This window comes from Bison bison, unplaced genomic scaffold, assembly GCF_000754665.1.
Source record: "Bison bison bison isolate TAMUID 2011002044 unplaced genomic scaffold, Bison_UMD1.0 scf7180017864331, whole genome shotgun sequence".
Classification (NCBI taxonomy): domain Eukaryota; kingdom Metazoa; phylum Chordata; class Mammalia; order Artiodactyla; family Bovidae; genus Bison; species Bison bison.
Window position 1 is genome coordinate 4,520,646 of NW_011494903.1, and position 16,740 is coordinate 4,537,385.

Genomic DNA, 16,740 nt, shown 5'->3' on the forward strand with positions numbered 1-16,740 from the left:
TATCCCTAAGGTCCCTTCTAGTTCTAAGATTCTAGGATTCTATGATGCCAGCCTTAAGAGGCTGTGCTCTTACCAGTGCCTGGCACATCACAAGCACTATAAAAGCATTAACTATCACTACTGTTTTGTGAAGGCACAATGCATGCCTTTAAATGTTAATGGTTCTTCCCCTTTGTAACAATCAACAACCTAAACTCAAGTTCTAGACAACAGAACATAACCATAAGCAATGAAGTCTCCAACTTCTACTGGCCCTCTCAATTAGCACAAATGAATAAAGCTTTTTTAGATGGAAGAGGGTAGTTGGTGGTGATGGTAGTTCTTGAATCTAAAACCCAAATAGTCACCCTTCTTGAATATCTCCAATTAGAAAATTGGTTCAATCAAAAGTTTTTATTTTGTGTGCATGCTTAGTTGCTCAGTCATGTCCAAGTCTCTGTGATCCTTTGGGCTATAGCCCACCAGGCTTCTCTGTCCATGGAATTTTTCAAGCAAGAATACTGGAGTGAGCAAGACTATTGGAGTGGGTTGCCATTTCCTCCTCCAGGGAAATCTTCCTAACCCAGGGATCGAACCCTCATTTCCTGTGTCTCCTGCATTGCAGGGGGATTCTTTACCCACTGAAGCCTTTATTTTGTACTGCAATATAAAAAAATTTCCCCTGATAATCTCGAGATATCAATAGGTTGAGACTGAGAACTAGGGTTCTTTAGGGTATCCAAACATCTTTTTCCATCTTCTCATAATACATAAACTCCTCATGGGGGCAGAGGAGGAGTCAGGGTTGTCCAACAAAATGGTAAATGAAATTCAGTCTTCAGTTTCCAAATAAAATTAGTTGATTATGGGTTTAGAAAAACTGTTAGTACCCACCAAAATCCCTCAGGCCTTGCCATTTCAGACTGGCAAGCCCACTTCCAGCTACCAGTCTTTGCAACTTTCGCCTTACGAATGTTCTCAGTGCTTCCCTAGTGGTCCAGTGGTTAGGAATCCATCTTGCAATGCAAAGGACACAGGTTTGATTTCTGGTCCAGGAAGATCCAGGGCAACTGAGACGTGTGCAGCACAACTACTGAGCCTGTGCTCTAGAGCCCACGTGCCACAAACTGAAGCCTGCGAGCCTAGAACCCATGCTCTGCAAGAGAAGCCACTGCAATGAGAAGCCCGCACACCGCAGCTAGAGGGCAGCCTCTGCTCTCTGCAGCTAGACAACACCCATGTACAGCAATGAAGACCCAGTGCAGTCAAAATAAAATAAATTTAAAAAAAAATTTTTTTAAGAGTTTTCTCAGAAGACACAGAAAACTTCTCTGCCCATAATTCTGGCAGGCCTCCCTTGGTGACAGATGGAATTGATGTAAATACCACAGCTCTCATGCCTCAGGTAGGCAAACTCTGAGACACCTGTTCTATACCATTTTCTAGAGTTTCTTCCATAAGTCTAAGCTCTAATTACTCACAGTGTTAACTCACTTGATGAGAAAACCTTCACTGACTGCCTTCTCAGTGGACTCCCTATCTCACTTCCCCACTGTCCTTTTTTTGTTGCTGTTCTGTTTGGTTTGTTTTACTTTTTAAATAAATGATTTTAATTCAAATATTTATCCTATGGTCTGTTCCTGGGAAATTCAAATGAAGACAATGGGTGTTGACTAATTAATTCTTTAAAGTTTGAATAATAAACATTAATCACCAGAGTATCAGGTACAAGATATTTATAGCCAAGAAATAGAAAAATTGAGTTGAAAAATTATGATTAGCATAAAAACCAGCAATAAACCTAACAGACGTGGGAGAAAGTCCAAGCTTGTGGTCTTCCCCTTCAGGTCAAATTCCCTGGAGTTCTAAGAGGTTAATTTAGGTTCATGGTAACTTTCTCAAGAGATGAAGAATTATCTTGCATTCATTTCGTATGTGTTCTAGAAACCTGAGTTCCTAGAATTTCTATTAAAAGTCCTGGACATCACTGCAGTAATTTCTCAACACCACGCAGCGAAGGATAGGTCAGTTTCAATGTGTTCTTAGCCAAGAAGCCAGCAGATTTGGGCCCAGAGGACAAGCTCATTCTCAAAAGATAAAGGTTTCTGTTGCTCTTGTAGATACTCTGTGAATTTATAGCAGGCATCATTAAGCTAAATCGGACCTGATCCTCTGAGAGTTCTGAATGCAAGCTAAACACAAATCAAAACCTCATGGTTACACCTGAGGAGGAAAATAGTAGAAATAGAGGATATATCATGCAGCAGTGGTAACAAAGGTAGCAATTAGGGTCCCAGTAAGAAGTAGAATTCATTTGATCTAAAAATATGGTCATTAAAAGACAACTTAACAGACGTGTCAGAGAAGGCAATGGCACCCCACTCCAGTACTCTTGCCTGGAAAATCCCACGGACGGAGGAGCCTGGTAGGCTGCAGTCCATGGGGTCTCGAAGAGTCGGACACGACTGAGTGACTTCACTTTCACTTTTCACTTTCATGCATTGGAGAAGGAAATGGCAACCCACTCCAGTGTTCTTGCCTGGAGAATCCCAGGGACAGGGGAGCCTGGTAGGCTACCGTCTATGGGGTCACACAGAGTCGGACACGACTGAAGTGACTTAGCATAGCATAGCATAACAGACGTGTGAACAGCTCTGAGAAACAACTAGCGGTGTTGATGCACCTAGAGGCCAGCAGCAGTGAGATGCTGCCAATACCCCAGGGCAGAAAGTGCAAAGTGAAGAAAAAACTGTTCCGGGAGCCAGCCAGAGTCGGAAGCCATGGAGATGCAGTTTTAGAAAAACGTGACTGCTGCCAGCAATGCAGTGCCTCCAAAGGAGGGTGGATCACGGCACAAGTACACCAGAGCCTCTCCCCGGCTCTCCTGATCTCCTTCTGATGTCTCTCATCAGCTGAACTCAAAGAAGCCAAGGGCAAAGCAGCCCAAGTGATGCAGTAAGCCCAGCCCCAGAGAGCAAGGAGCAGGGCAGAGAAGAGCAGAGAGGAAACGTGGAGTGAGGAGCAGGATGGAGTAGAAAACCCACCGTTATTTGTGTGCAGAGCAGAACATGATGTAACCCCACTCTTCGTGGGGAAAACTTTGTAGTCATTTCATTTATTTCCTTAATACTTAGTTCATCTTTTCACTCAAATTGTGAAAATAATCAAAAATTATAGAAAAGTGAGAGTTTGAGTGAACATATGTATAATCACCACATGGATAAAGTGAGAGTTTGAGTGAAGGTCGCTCAGTTGTATCTGACTCTTTGGGACCTATGGACTATAGCCTGCCAGGCTCCTCTGCCCATGGAATTCTCTAGGCACGAACACTGGAGTGGGGAGCTGTTCCCTTCTCCAAGGGATCTTCCCAACCCAGGGATCGAACCAGGTTCTCCTACATGGCAGGCAGATTTTTTTACTGTCTGAGTCAGCATGTAGCAACAGTTTAATCCTGTCTCCATCAGTGAATCTGATTTTTGATGTATTGATATTTCAAAGTGAATTTTAGACATCACTTCCTCTTAAATACTTCAGCATCAAATCATTTACTTTGCTCATTTTTAACTGCTATTATAATGCAGCTCTACTTTATATATACTGCCAATGCAGGAGACATTAAGAGACATGGGTTCGATCCCTGGGTTGGGAAGATCCCCTGGAGGAGGGCATGGCAATCCACTTCAGTATTCTTGCCTGGAATCCCATGGACAGAGTAGCCTGGTGGGCTACAAGCCATGGGGTTGTAAAGACTCGGACATGACTGAATCAACTTAGTGAACATACACATACACACACAAAAATACATGGGCTTCTCTGGTGGCTTAGACAGTAAAGAATCTGCCTGCAAAGCAGGAGACCTGGGTTCGATCCTTAGGTTGAGAAGATCCCTTGGAAAAGGGAATGGCTACCCACTCCAGTGTTCTTGCCTGGAGAATTCCAAGGACAGAGGAGGCTGGCGGGTTATACAGTCCATGGGGTTGCAAAAAGTCAGACACAATGGAGCGACTAACACATACACTCATAATACACTTGTATATGTATATATCAAGAAATCAATTAGTGAATGGGTCAATCAATGTGGTTGCTTTCAATTGGGCCACATAGGGGCATTCATTTTATCAGGTGTAACAGTCCTTACAAAACAAAGACTCTAGCTTTTGGCTGCTTTACTTTCCAAGAATTCCAGAATTGATCTTGGTAAGCAAGCCAGGGTCAACACAATAAAACTGAAGCAAGTTGTTGAGTACTGTTTTCCCCACAACCTCACAATCAGATCTCGTTACAAGAGATGGACTGACTTTATCCCTTCCCCTGCAACCTGACCTTTTCTATTATACTGCCAATGCCATTCCCACACAAGGCTCATGTTCCTTTGGTTTCAAAGACAGATGGAGGAAGGAGGGGAACTGAACACACTGGGCTGCTTTCACTCCTCCTCCCCCAAGATCTTTTGATGTATGAGTAAACAGTATTATTGCCTTTGTTTCTTAACCTCCCAAACCATGATAAAAAGCCGATCTGAGGCAGTCCAACTTGTTACTTCAAATTCTACCTCTTCTCTGGGTATCGAAAATAACATATTTCACAGTATGGACTCAATCAGATGCTCCTTAAAAACCCACATTTCCAATAGCCGCTGGCAACGTGGAGGTAGAATTTAAATTACATATTGCTGCACACTGACTCCTGGGCCATTTCCCTCTCCAAATCATTCTTCAGTATGGGTTTTCAAATGTATGCTTAGGCTGAGAAAAAATGTTGACACAGAGAAGCGACATCTTTTCTGTATCATGAGTGAGGAAGGAAATGAATTTGGGAGCTGGGAGCATGATCAAATCAATCACACCATGTTAAAACGTATTTGCCCCAAACCAGGCCATTGTTTTCCATTGCATAACTGTGGGAAAGACCAACTGCGTGCTAGACACCCCAGCAGGCCATGGAGGGGACCCCCAGGTGAAGACATCAGAGTGCTCTCCTTCACAAAATACCAATCTAACCGAAGGCACAGTTCAGTACACCAAAAACATGAAAGTGAACATGTTAGTCACTGGGTCTTGTCTGACTCTGAGACCCCATGTACTGTAGCCCCCCAGGCTCCTCTGTCCATGGGATTCTCCAGGCAAGAATACTGGAGAATGGAATGGGTAGCCATTCCCTTCTCCAGGGGATCTTTCCGACCCAAGGATCAAACCTGGGTCTCCCGCAATGCAGCAGATTCTTTACCATCTGAACCGCCAGGAAAGCTCCTCACACCAAAAATGTAAAGCAAAGCAAAATAGGAGAAAAGAGAAAGGCCTTCTGGCTGGGAGGGTGCATGAAGACCTCACAGAACAGGGGGAACTGAGCCAAGCTTGGAAGGGTCATTGCCTTTCCTTGGGAAGAGATGAGGGAAGGATATTCCAAGGGTGAGGATCAACATGTGGACAGGGTCACCACTGGGAAGCAAAGAGGCGGTCTATGGAAGAGCAAATAATCGAGCTTGGCTGGAATACAGATCATGTATTCAGTGAGAAGACAGGAAAAGGAAGTGGGGCCATACTGTGATAGACCTTGGATGTTCAGCTTTAGAGTCTGGAATGCAGTAGGGAGCCAGAAAGGAATATTAAACACAAAAGTGACAGGACTGGAACTACATTTTAGAAAGATTATTCTGGCAGGGAGGATAGTTGACTCAAAACAGGCAGAGAGAGAGCAGATATCAGAGAAACAGCATCTTTCATATTTATTCTCTTAATACCACAGCAAAGAAGGTAGATAAGGAAAATTTTTCCTTATATTCTAACTGCAAATAACCTCTTTTTTGGGTGTGGAGCCATACAGATGATACATGGAAATCTATCACCACTACAGTAGCTATACATAATCTTGATACAGCATCTTGATTATTTCTTCCTGGCTTTATAAAAAGCCCAAAACAAATGTTAGCTTTTTTTTTGTAATTAAACTCTAAACTGATTCCAGATCTTTCATCAATAACATGAACTTTATGACTGATCTAGATACCAAAAGTCATTGTTTGATGATGCACACTTGAAGAATCTAGAATATGAAATCAAGGAAATGAAATTCCTTTCAGTTCCATTTTCACGGGAGCCTAAGCTCAATTATACATTTGTGTCGATGTTGTCAATATTTGGAGTTACATCAAATATGGAAAATCTACCATCTCTACCACTATATAAACTCTATAAACTATAATAACCTAATGAATATGGCCTAACTCTGGAGCGCTCATTGTGTACCAAATGTTTAAGTACTTTCCTAGCTGCATTTCCAGTCATCATATTATCTCACTGATTTATCAGATATGATTTTATCTGATAGGTAATACCTTTGTGATAGGTATTATGAGCCTAAGACATGAAGTACTCTATCTGGAATCAGGCAGCCATAACTTTTAAAGCCAAGCTTGAAACCCATGTCTGTTTGATTGGATTCTTGTTACAATTCTTCCAAGCTGCAGGGATGTGTGTTATTTATGCAGGTTGTGGCCAAAGCCCATCAATTACTCTCAAACAACTATCAGAAGAATCCTTCTTTTCCCAACCTCACGATATACTTGTTTAACTACACCCATTAGGAACTCCTAGAACATCAAAAAAATGCCTAAGAAATTATCAGAAAGTCTTGAGACTTGAATGATAAACCTTTGAAATACGCCACATTGAAGGTCTAGCAAATACCATTTCCACTAAAGAAAATGGCTACGTGTTGGAGGAATGGGAAGCTTGGAGGAATGACAAAGCCAGGCTGAGTATCCTGCGTGTCCCTGAGACCCCAGAAGGGTCTTCTACAGGGGACACTAGAAGGATTCTGGGGCCATCCTCCAGCCATGATAACTGCTTCTTATTTGCAAATAGCCCCTCGGTCATCATGTATTTTACAAAACACACATCAACCAGTCAGGAGTATAACTGAAAGCAGCACCAATTCATTCCACAGAGTGTCCCATGACATGCATGGAGCCTCTGCGAGTGAAAGGTGGGCGAGTCCTATTGGCAAGGTCCCTCCTGACTGCAGAGCTAAACACATCACAGTGGTGATGCTCTTACCCAGCAGCTGCAAGAACACCTCTGCATTGATGCATCAGGGGATAGGCTCATGTCCTGGGTTGGGCCTGTTTCCTCTTTGCTAAGTCATCAGCCCTTGACTTCCCAGTGGGGCGAGGGTTACAAGATCAAGTGAGATTATTTCTTTGAAAGTGCTTTGGAAAACACAGTGGTTCAACAAAACATCAATTTATCTTTTTGGGATCAGTCCACACCATCTTCATCCCTGTCGAAGCAGGCTGTGGTGTCTAAAATATGATTTTTGTATTTTAAGATGCATCTGTCACTGAATAAATTATTCTACCATGAATAGTCCTTTTTGTTTTGGGACACAAATAGAAGGAGCTTCTAGAAAACTGTGGTAAAAACTGGAGTTCTAGTGGATGTGCCTTAGGAATTCACTCTATTTAACCCTCCGGGTAGTTATTTCACTTTTCAAAAGGGATAAATTTTACTTTTTGTAAAATGTAGGAAATACATAGCAACAAATAGTATTTAGTTACCCAGATGGCACAGTGGTAAAGAATCTGCCTGCAATGTAGGAGACACAGGTTTGATCCCTGGGTCGGGAAGATCCCCTGGAGAAGGAAATGGAACCCACTCCAGTATTCTTGCCTGGAGAATTCCAAGGACAGAGGACCCTGGCCGGCTATAGCCTATGGTGTCGCAGAGCTGGATACGACTGGGCGATTGAGCACATACACTACAATGAAAGCCAACTCCAGGCCCTCTTCTGCCACATATACAAATATTCATGGGCAAGTCACAAAAGTTCTCAAATAACTTAGTCTTTTAACATCCTTGTTTGTTCTCTTAGGAGCTCCAAATCACTGCCTCAGAGAAAATTCATCACATGTGGTAACTGTCTTCCCGTGAACACAGTCGAACTACATTTCCCAGCTTCATTACAGTTCTGTCGGGGCCCAGTGACCCTGTTCTGGCCCGGCACACAAATGTCTCCCATACAAGTCTTCTTTCTATTTACCTTCCATGACACCTTGGAGGCCCATTTTAAAGATGGTGGCAGTACAAGATGGAGATATTAAAGACCAAGTGACAGGTTTTCAAGTTACCTTTTGGAGGAGAGCAGCCCAAGGGAGCTGCCCATGAAGAAATATTCACTTTGGGCTTGGAGTAAATGAAAAATAAATTTTAGGTCAAGTCACTGAGATTTTGAAGTTGTTTGTTACAGCCGCAAGCAGATTGCTGAGACAGATATTATAGAATTACATAATACAAAATTGCATTGGTATTCTAATGGGAGGATCAGCAAGTCATCCAGGGCCATTGGGCAAAGGAGCCTACGGTTAAGTGAGAAAGATACAGGAGTGAATGGAGCTCTGAGGCAACACCAAAGCAGCTTGACCCTCAGAGCTTGCTGGATTGTTACTTTTTGTCCATGCAAAAAATAGAAGGGCACACACAGTCTTTCTAGCCAACCATATATTTCGCTAATGGAAACATTTCTAACACAATTTGTGCTAATTACCAAACCCTCTAGTCTACATTTTTGATAGCATCACTCAAAGTACTTTCCCCAACCACCTTTGAAAGTGGACCTTGCAGTAAAGTTCTTCAGGTGGTAACTAACCAGTTAGCCCTGGAGTGTAGATTACTGGCCAGCACAGAGGTGAAGTTCAAAATATTTAACCACTGGTACCGCACATCACCAAGGGATTAAAAAAAAGTGCAAACTCTTATGTTGGAGCGGTACCTTCTACCCTGGATAACTTCGAATGTTAATTAAGTGCCTTTAGGGTAGAGATTAAAGTAATTCACACCATGACTGTTTATACTTAAGTATTTAAAGAATAAATTAGAAACAAACAAGCGTCTAATTCACAGATATCGTCCAGTGTATTTATGTCTCTGCTCATCCTAAGAATTACCAGCAAAGGATCATGGGACCTATCCCTAAGTGTCAGATTAGATCAATAAAATTAGCCATCTGTCCAAGGAAGGCTTTAAACTCAGGTTGTATTGAAATATTACGTTTCCAACTGCCCAGATGTTACAGAAAAGTGCCTGCTGACACAACTCCTTTTGCACAATGTAAACCATTAACTGGCTAATATACATTTGTTGCACCAAGGAAAATAAACAGCATTAATACTGCGTTAAATCTGATTCGGGATTTTGGGTGCCCTGTCAGCAAACACAAGTGTTAAGATTTAAATTGCTCAGGACTTTCAGACTCAGGCAAAGAAAGAATCTTCACATATCTTTAGCAGGAATGCAGAGGAAGAGACTGGAAAAGAGATCAAAGCTTCAGAAAGTAAGGTTGATCCCATTAGTTAAGATAATAATAATTAGTGTGAGTATTGTTAGATAATCATATCTTATCTTTGTGTAGCACCTTAGTTCTTTCAAAGCACTAGTCTGATTTCCTTTGATTCTTAAAATAAGCCAGTGGGGTTATCTGGGGTAAGTGGGGTTTTTCTTACAGCTCTGGAAATGCAGAATCATGAATAAGAAATGCAAGGGCCATTGGTGTCCAGTCTCTTATCTTTCTATGTCACCAGTAGTGGCCATGAATCACTCCAATCTGGCTGATCAGTGAGCAAACCCTGCCGTCTCTTAGCTATCTAGCTTCGTGGAGATTTTCATGAACCTCCAGTCACATGTCAGTCTGGATAATTCTCTTTCAGGAATAGCTGCTCCCCACCCCCAACACCCTACAAAACTTCCACATGACAATTACCAGACAAAAACTGTCCATCACTCTTGGAGTTGGTGTTTCTCAAAAAAATCCACTCAAGCCAGACCACAAACCTCACAGTTACATCTCCAAACCCCAAATCAAGGCATGTGGTTGACCAAAGAGTCTTTCTGATTTGCCAATTTATCTAAAAAAATTGTACAACTCGGTAAACTTAAAATTATGTTATCAAGTATACATCAACATGCATGAGAAAGAATAAAAAGTACATGAACTCATGTCTGTGTTAATTATTCTGATGCCTGGAAATACACATATTTTTTCCTCCTTTCCCCTCCACCCCCGTCCAGATTAAACAAGCCCAAATTCATAAACATTGCCTTCAAGCTTCAAGCTTCTAATCCCTTTTAATGCCTTGGTGTATACATTACCTCATTTAATCCTTAATTGGTTGGTTCTTTCTTTATCCTATTTCTGTAAGACATTATGAAAAAACTGAAGCAAACTTTTTGGCCAACCCTATATTTTTATAAACAAGGAAACCCAGGCTTACAGAGTTAATATAACTAGGCTTAATGTCACCAGGCAATTTTTTAAAAAAGAAAAAGAAAACAACAACAAAAACACAGTGTCAGAACTTGAACCCAAACTTGTCGAGTAGCAGAGTCTGTGCTTTCACCCAAGCCCGGATACGGGCTGGTCATGCACAGTTCAGCCCGGCTTCCTGTTGATGTTACTGCAGGTCGTCCCTCCTGGGTGCAGCCATCTCTCAGGGACAGGGCTAGGGGAAAGAGGATAAGCAGGAGGACTTGCTCAGAAGAGATGTCCTTCAGCGACCTTCGAAGATCTCAAGTCCTAAATCCAATCTTCAGACACCCTGCAGACTGTCTAGACGCTGGTTTGTTCCGGTTGAAACACACATGTGTTATCGAAGTGGAGACTGTCGGGGTACTGGAAAGTTCCTGGGATGGAGGTACCAGGGAAGAGAGGCAGTGGAGGAACCCAAGTTCTCCTCCGTCATGTCCCCAAGTGTGAACTGTGACCCACATGTACCATGTGACCCGAGGTTCTTGTTTAAAAAGCAGATGTCTGGGATGCACTCCAGGAATTCTTATCCACACAGGAGTTCAAGAATGACTCACAGGTCTAAGATCTGCTCTGAGCCAATGTTAGAAAATGTGCCCTCTGGTGGCAGCGATTTGATTTGATTTTTCACCTGAGTCTCTCCCTGTCCCCACGCCCAACCCCCAACCTATGAGATCAGAGGGCTCATGTCTTCCAGCTCATCTCAGGAGATTAAAGTCACACCTTGAGGTCCTTCTCCAAAATGGTGGTTCACAATCAATGCAATCAAAGATGGGTGGCAGTGGGGGTGTTTCTCCTATAAACTGCGATTTACACTCTGCAGTATCTCATCTTTCCCCCTTTTTTTTTTAATCCCTGAAATAGCAGATGCACTTCTAATACCTGTAACTAGCTGTGACCAAAACAAGTGGCAAGGGTCTTGACCAGCTCAGAAGATTCTCTGTTGCAATCAAGACATCATGTCATTCATTTAGTGGGTTGGGAGAAGTACAGTCCTGTTTGTGGAGGGGGAGAGGCGGGAGAAGACAGGATCTCCCCAGGATAACCCTGCAGGAGCTGAGATCCCACCTCTGCCTCAGACACCTGAGCCCTGTTTCCCAGAAATCTATCTCTGGGTCACTGGACCACTTCTGAGCTACAGTAACCCATGAATAGGCTACCCCAGTAGCTCAGCAGTAAAGAATCCGCCTGCAATGCAGGAGACGCAGGTTTGATCCCTGGGTCAGGAAGATCCCCTGGAAGACGGCACAGCAACTCACTCCAGTATTCTTGCCTAGAGAATCCCATGGACAGAGGAGCCTGGCAGGCTACAGTCCATAGGGTTGCAGAGTCGCCCATGGCTGAAGCGACCGAGCACACACGCACGCAACCCATGAACAGATGGACAACTACTCCCAAAAGAATTCTAAGGTTATTAAAGTCCTGGTCTCAGAGTAAGAAATAAAAAGCACAAACAAAAAACACCACTCAGTTCCTTTCTGATCAAGTCACTCTTCCATGAGAAAGAATTCTGAGAAGAAAGTACTGCCTCATGTTACACACATTTACTCCTGATCGTGGCCTCACAGAGGTCCCTTTACCTCATAGAGAATCAAAGGAAAGAGAAAGAGAGGCAGGGGCTTCTTTAGAGGGATTGGCTGTGAAGTGGGAACAAACTGGAGGGTAGGGGGGCTGATGGAAGAATGGGTTGGAGGAAATATTTCTCCTATGGTGCCAGAACTGCAGGGGATGCTAGTAGCTAGGTGCTGAGGAGGTGGGGAGCGGGGAATATATATATATATATAGCTTCCCAGATGGCCCAGTGGTAAAGAAACCACCTGCCAATGGAGAAGACTCAGGTTCGATCCCTGGGTTGGGAAGATCCCCTGAAGGAGGAAATAGCAACCTGCTCCAGTATTCTTGCTTGAAAAATCTCATGGACAGAGAAGCTTGGCTGGCTACAGTCCACAGGGTCACAAAGAGTCAGACACAACTGAGAGACTGAGTATACACACTCACATAATCTCCCTCGTGACATTTATGGCTCCAGTTTTCATCAAGAAGCAAGGCAATCTGGATCAGCCTCCTGGAGGAGTAGGGTTAGTTGGAAAAGAAGAGGGTGTCCGGAAGAGCCGAGTCCCCCAAATTACATGCCCTGTGAAAGGGACTTGATGAGAGCTTCAAGTAAGGATATATGCAAACTCTTGTGAATATCAGGTTATTCTGTGTAGGTGCAGGAAGTAGAACAAGATGACCCATGACCCCTGCTTGATCCTCTAGCCATTCAGTGTCACACTAGTAGCAGCAGAAACCACCTAGAGGTGCCTGTATTCCCCACCATCAACCCCCAAGGCACAGTGCCCTTGAGCTATATCTGCTCTGTTCCTCCAGGCTTTCGTTTTGCTGAGTTTCCCTGGATCTTTGTTTGAGTCCACATCGGTAAAGACATATTGAGGAAAGGTGGAAAGGAAATGATTACAGACCTGCATCTCCCCCGAAAATGACTGTGAACCCCAGTTCTCCAGGGGAAAATCTTCAACTCTGAGCTGACCTGACCTTGTCCCACTGACCCTAAGACATCAGGCAGCTGGAAAGAGAAAAGGCAGGGGAGCCCTCAGCTCTCTCTGTGTGCCAGAGTTAAGCTAACACTGTGAGATACAAATCTGCTTGTGGGAACACACGTGGCTTGATGCATGCTGGTCCCAGCAGATGTGTCTTGTCTGGATTTTCCTTTCCCTCCCTCCTGCCCCACATTAGAGGCTCAGCAGTCCTCTCTGCACACGCGGGTGAGAGACTGGGTAAGGGAAGTGCTGGAGATCACTCAGGAGGTCTGGGTACTAGTTCCAGGCTCGGCTTCTGATGTTAACTTGGGGCAAGTCCCTGAGTCACACACGCTCAACCCAGCTGTAAAGTGAGGGCGTTTCAATTCCTGCCAGGTCTGTGATTTGAATGTGGGAGCCCCATGGGAGCCCCCTGGTTCATCCAGGAGGAGGACACCCTCTCCGAAGGGATGCACATCTCTGCTAATCAGGCCATTAAGGACTCCTTTCTGCTTCTAAATATCAGAGACTTTAATTCCCATTCCCCCACTGGCTAGTTGAGTGACCCTGGGTAAGATATTTAATTTCTCTAAGCCACAACTTCCTCTTCAGTTAAACAAGGATAATAATGGTACCCATCTCACAGACCTGTTGGGTTGATTAAATAAATCATTATGTGTCAAGTTCTTCGGAGAGAGTAGCAAGCACTTAATCAGTGTTATTATTATTTAATATGACTGAACTTTCACACTGTCCTTTCTTGTGAGTCTCAGCAAGTGCAGAGGTTTCATTACTGACACTAATGACAGATGAGTAGCTATCTTGGGGTGGAGGGAAAGGTTGCCTATCTTAGACCCAAATGAAACTCAGAACTGAGTTTCAAGCTGCATAGTCGTTCTCTTTCTCACCAGAATTAGATGGGGGTGGGGGATTTTCAGGTGGATTTTGAATCCAAGACTTCAACAAAGCCATACTTGTCAAAGATAGATTTAGGAGTGTGAGGAGAAAGACAGGGCCATTCAAATAAAACAGGACTGTTCCAGTATGCCTTAGGTGGTAGCCATGCTACCTTCAAAGTACTGCACACAAATCAATTTCTATTGAGGAAACAAGGTACAAAGAAACTCCCACATGGATACTCACAGGATTTGCTGGTGTCTGGGGAAGATTATAAATTAGCTGGTTGCTGTTCACATCAGAGCCAAGTGGGGCACATTCACTTTTTAATCTGGACCAATTTTCCGGATCAAAAACCAGTCTTTCCAAGGGATGTAAATGAGCCCAAGAGGATATTTTCCCCCAAAGTTTATGAAGTAGCTGTCATTTTAATCTGAACAGCCTTCCAACCTGAAAGCTAGTGTCTGGATAAAATTATAAAATAATGAAAAACTCTCCTAGGCTGAACCTAGTCCAAACACTCCTTCTACCTCCAGTTTGATACGTTTAATGTGCCAAAATATTTAAAAGGTAGAGTTTCCGCTATCAAAACCCTATCTATGCTTCAAATAAAACCAAAGAGACCAACACAGCATATTCATGTCATGAACAACAGAATGAGACCCTGGATGAACCAGGTAGGAAATATTTTTAGGAAAGGAACTACAGAAAATAAGAAAGGAAATATGGTGAACCATATGAGCAGTTTTACACAGCAGGCTTTTGTGAAATACTTTTTAAAAAAAATTCTGCTTAAATGAATTGAAATCTATCCTTAAAAGAACATTACATACACTGCTCATGCTAAAGAACTACAGCTATAACTATGCATTGTTCAAAAAATTGTGACTAGATGGTTTTATGTAAATAAATCCACAGAAGGGAGTTGATCACAATCTGCATATCTTAAGGAGGGAAGTTAGGAAGAATTCCTTCGTTGAAATGCTTTAAGATATGTGTCTGTGTGCATTAGGAAGAGAAACAACATAAAGTAATATCACCTGGGACTGCTGCTGTTTTCTCCAAAGGCAATGATCGGTAGGAATAGAATAGCTCATAATTTAAGCCCGCTTCAGATAATAATAACAACTATAAATTTCAAAGCAGGTAGCAAGGAAGGTGTAAGTGAAGACATGTACAGCTTGAAGGGTAAAGGTGTCTTCCAAAACTGAAAAGCAACAAGTCATCTTTCCAAGTAGAGAGATTCTTGAGCAGTGCAAATATTTAAGCAGTTATACAGGAATCTGCCAAGATTACTTTCTTTGCCTGGTGGCTCAGTGGTAAAAGAATCCGCCTCCCAATGCAGGAGATGTGGGTTCAATCCCTGGGCTGGAAAGATCCCCTGGAGAACAAAATGGCAACCCACTCCAGTATTTTTGCCTGAAAAAGCCCATGGACAGAGAGAGGAGCCTGATGGGCTACAGTCCTTGGGTCTCAAAGAGTCGGACACAACTTCGCCAGTAAAAAGTAGCAAAATGTTCCTGGTTTGTCTCTTTCTTTCTGAAAAAATTACTTGTGAAGACAAACTGTACTTTCCGAAAAGTTCTGCAGACTTCATTCAAATACAGTTCTACTGTTTCCATTGTTCATAAGATATAATTAATCCCATAAGACAACACCCTCCTTACAAAGTAAGAAAAAACAGATTTTTCAGAATTCTAAATATAACCTCAGCGAAGAGGAATAAAAATTATTAGAGAAACAATGTTAAGAACTTTCTTGCTTAGAATGTTCTACTTTGAATAATCTCACCACACCAAAGTAGACAAAAACACAAGACTTTTTACCTGTGTAACTAGAGGAAATACAAGTTACTGTGTTTCAAGTTCGCTCCAGTTTTCTGTAATAGCTCATGAGGCTATATATCTTTGTTTAAATCGCAAAGGCAGGAGCTCAAAACATAGCATAAAATTAACCCACTGGGCGCTCCTTTCCGAGAAAACAGCCCGAGTGGAAGAAGCCCCTAACATCTGAAGCCACATCCCGACACAGTGCGTGGGAAGGACCGGAGATGGGCACAGGGCACACCAGGCAAATCTTCAGACACTCAACAGGAAATGGCTGGGCTCTGGACAGTATGAATTCAATAAGCTGTTTAGAGACACAGGAGGAGCCGTTTGACTTTTCCTGCACAGTTGGCAATCCTTCTAATTGAGACAGTGTGATCGCTGCCCCAACTCTCGGCTCTCTGTGGTCAAATACAGAGCCTTCCACCTCTGCTGTGTCTGGAAAAGAGATCCTTCTTTCAACAAACAAATATCCCTGGAACCGCCTGGGATGGAAAGGGGAGGGCGAGGTTCGCGTCTCTTCTGGGCTCTGGGCAGAGAAGAACCCAGTTAAGTGCGGTGGATCAGGGGTGAGAGAGAAGGTGCGTCGCCAGCTTCGCGTCCTTGCTGGGGACGGGGACCTGAGCGCTCCGGACGCGATGCTCCCGGGAGCACTGACAGCATTACCTTGTTTTCTGAGCGCTGATCTGAGCGGGGCGGCGCCGGGTCCGAGGCTGGAAGCCAGGAGCAGGAGCCGGAGCAGGACTCCTCGGATTAAATCCATTTCACCGCGGGCGCCTGCAAAGTTTCACCAAGTCCCGGGCGCACACGGAAAGGGCGTCTCCTGGGAGACGTGAGGGACGCGGCCTCCGCGGAGCCCCTGACCTGGGTGAGCAGGAGAAGGACTGAGGGAGCTGGACCAGGAGGCGTCCAAACAGGCAGGACTGCAGCCGGGAGGTCGGCGTGCTGGAGTGAAGCCGGCTGCGGGCGGCAGGGCTTTTCGGAGCGGGGCGGGCGGCGGGGGGTGGGGGGGTGAGGGGGCGGCTGAGGAAGCCGACGGGGAGGGACTGGCTGGCCGCGGGAGGGAGGGAGAAAGGCTCGACCCGCCCGGGGATGGAATTACAATCGAGTGGAAGTGAGAGGGGCAGGCCCTGAGAAATCTGACTCTTCGCCCACCGCTGGGGCAGACAGCCCGCCCATCACCCCTCTAGCGACCCCCTGCGCAGCCCTTCCCGGCTGGTGAC

The 16,740-nt window shown here is 44.1% G+C and overlaps 1 protein-coding gene across 1 annotated transcript in view; it reads right to left on the minus strand.

The window, feature by feature from the left end:
• Positions 1-16,457, minus strand: part of EGFLAM (EGF-like, fibronectin type III and laminin G domains) — a 195,695-nt gene extending 179,238 nt beyond the window's left edge. The window contains exon 1 of the mRNA XM_010853757.1: positions 16,184-16,457. Within this exon, the coding sequence (XP_010852059.1) occupies positions 16,184-16,280 (97 nt within the window). The 5' untranslated portion in view covers positions 16,281-16,457. The remainder of the gene's footprint in view (positions 1-16,183) is intronic.
• Positions 16,458-16,740: the final 283 nt, after the last annotated feature.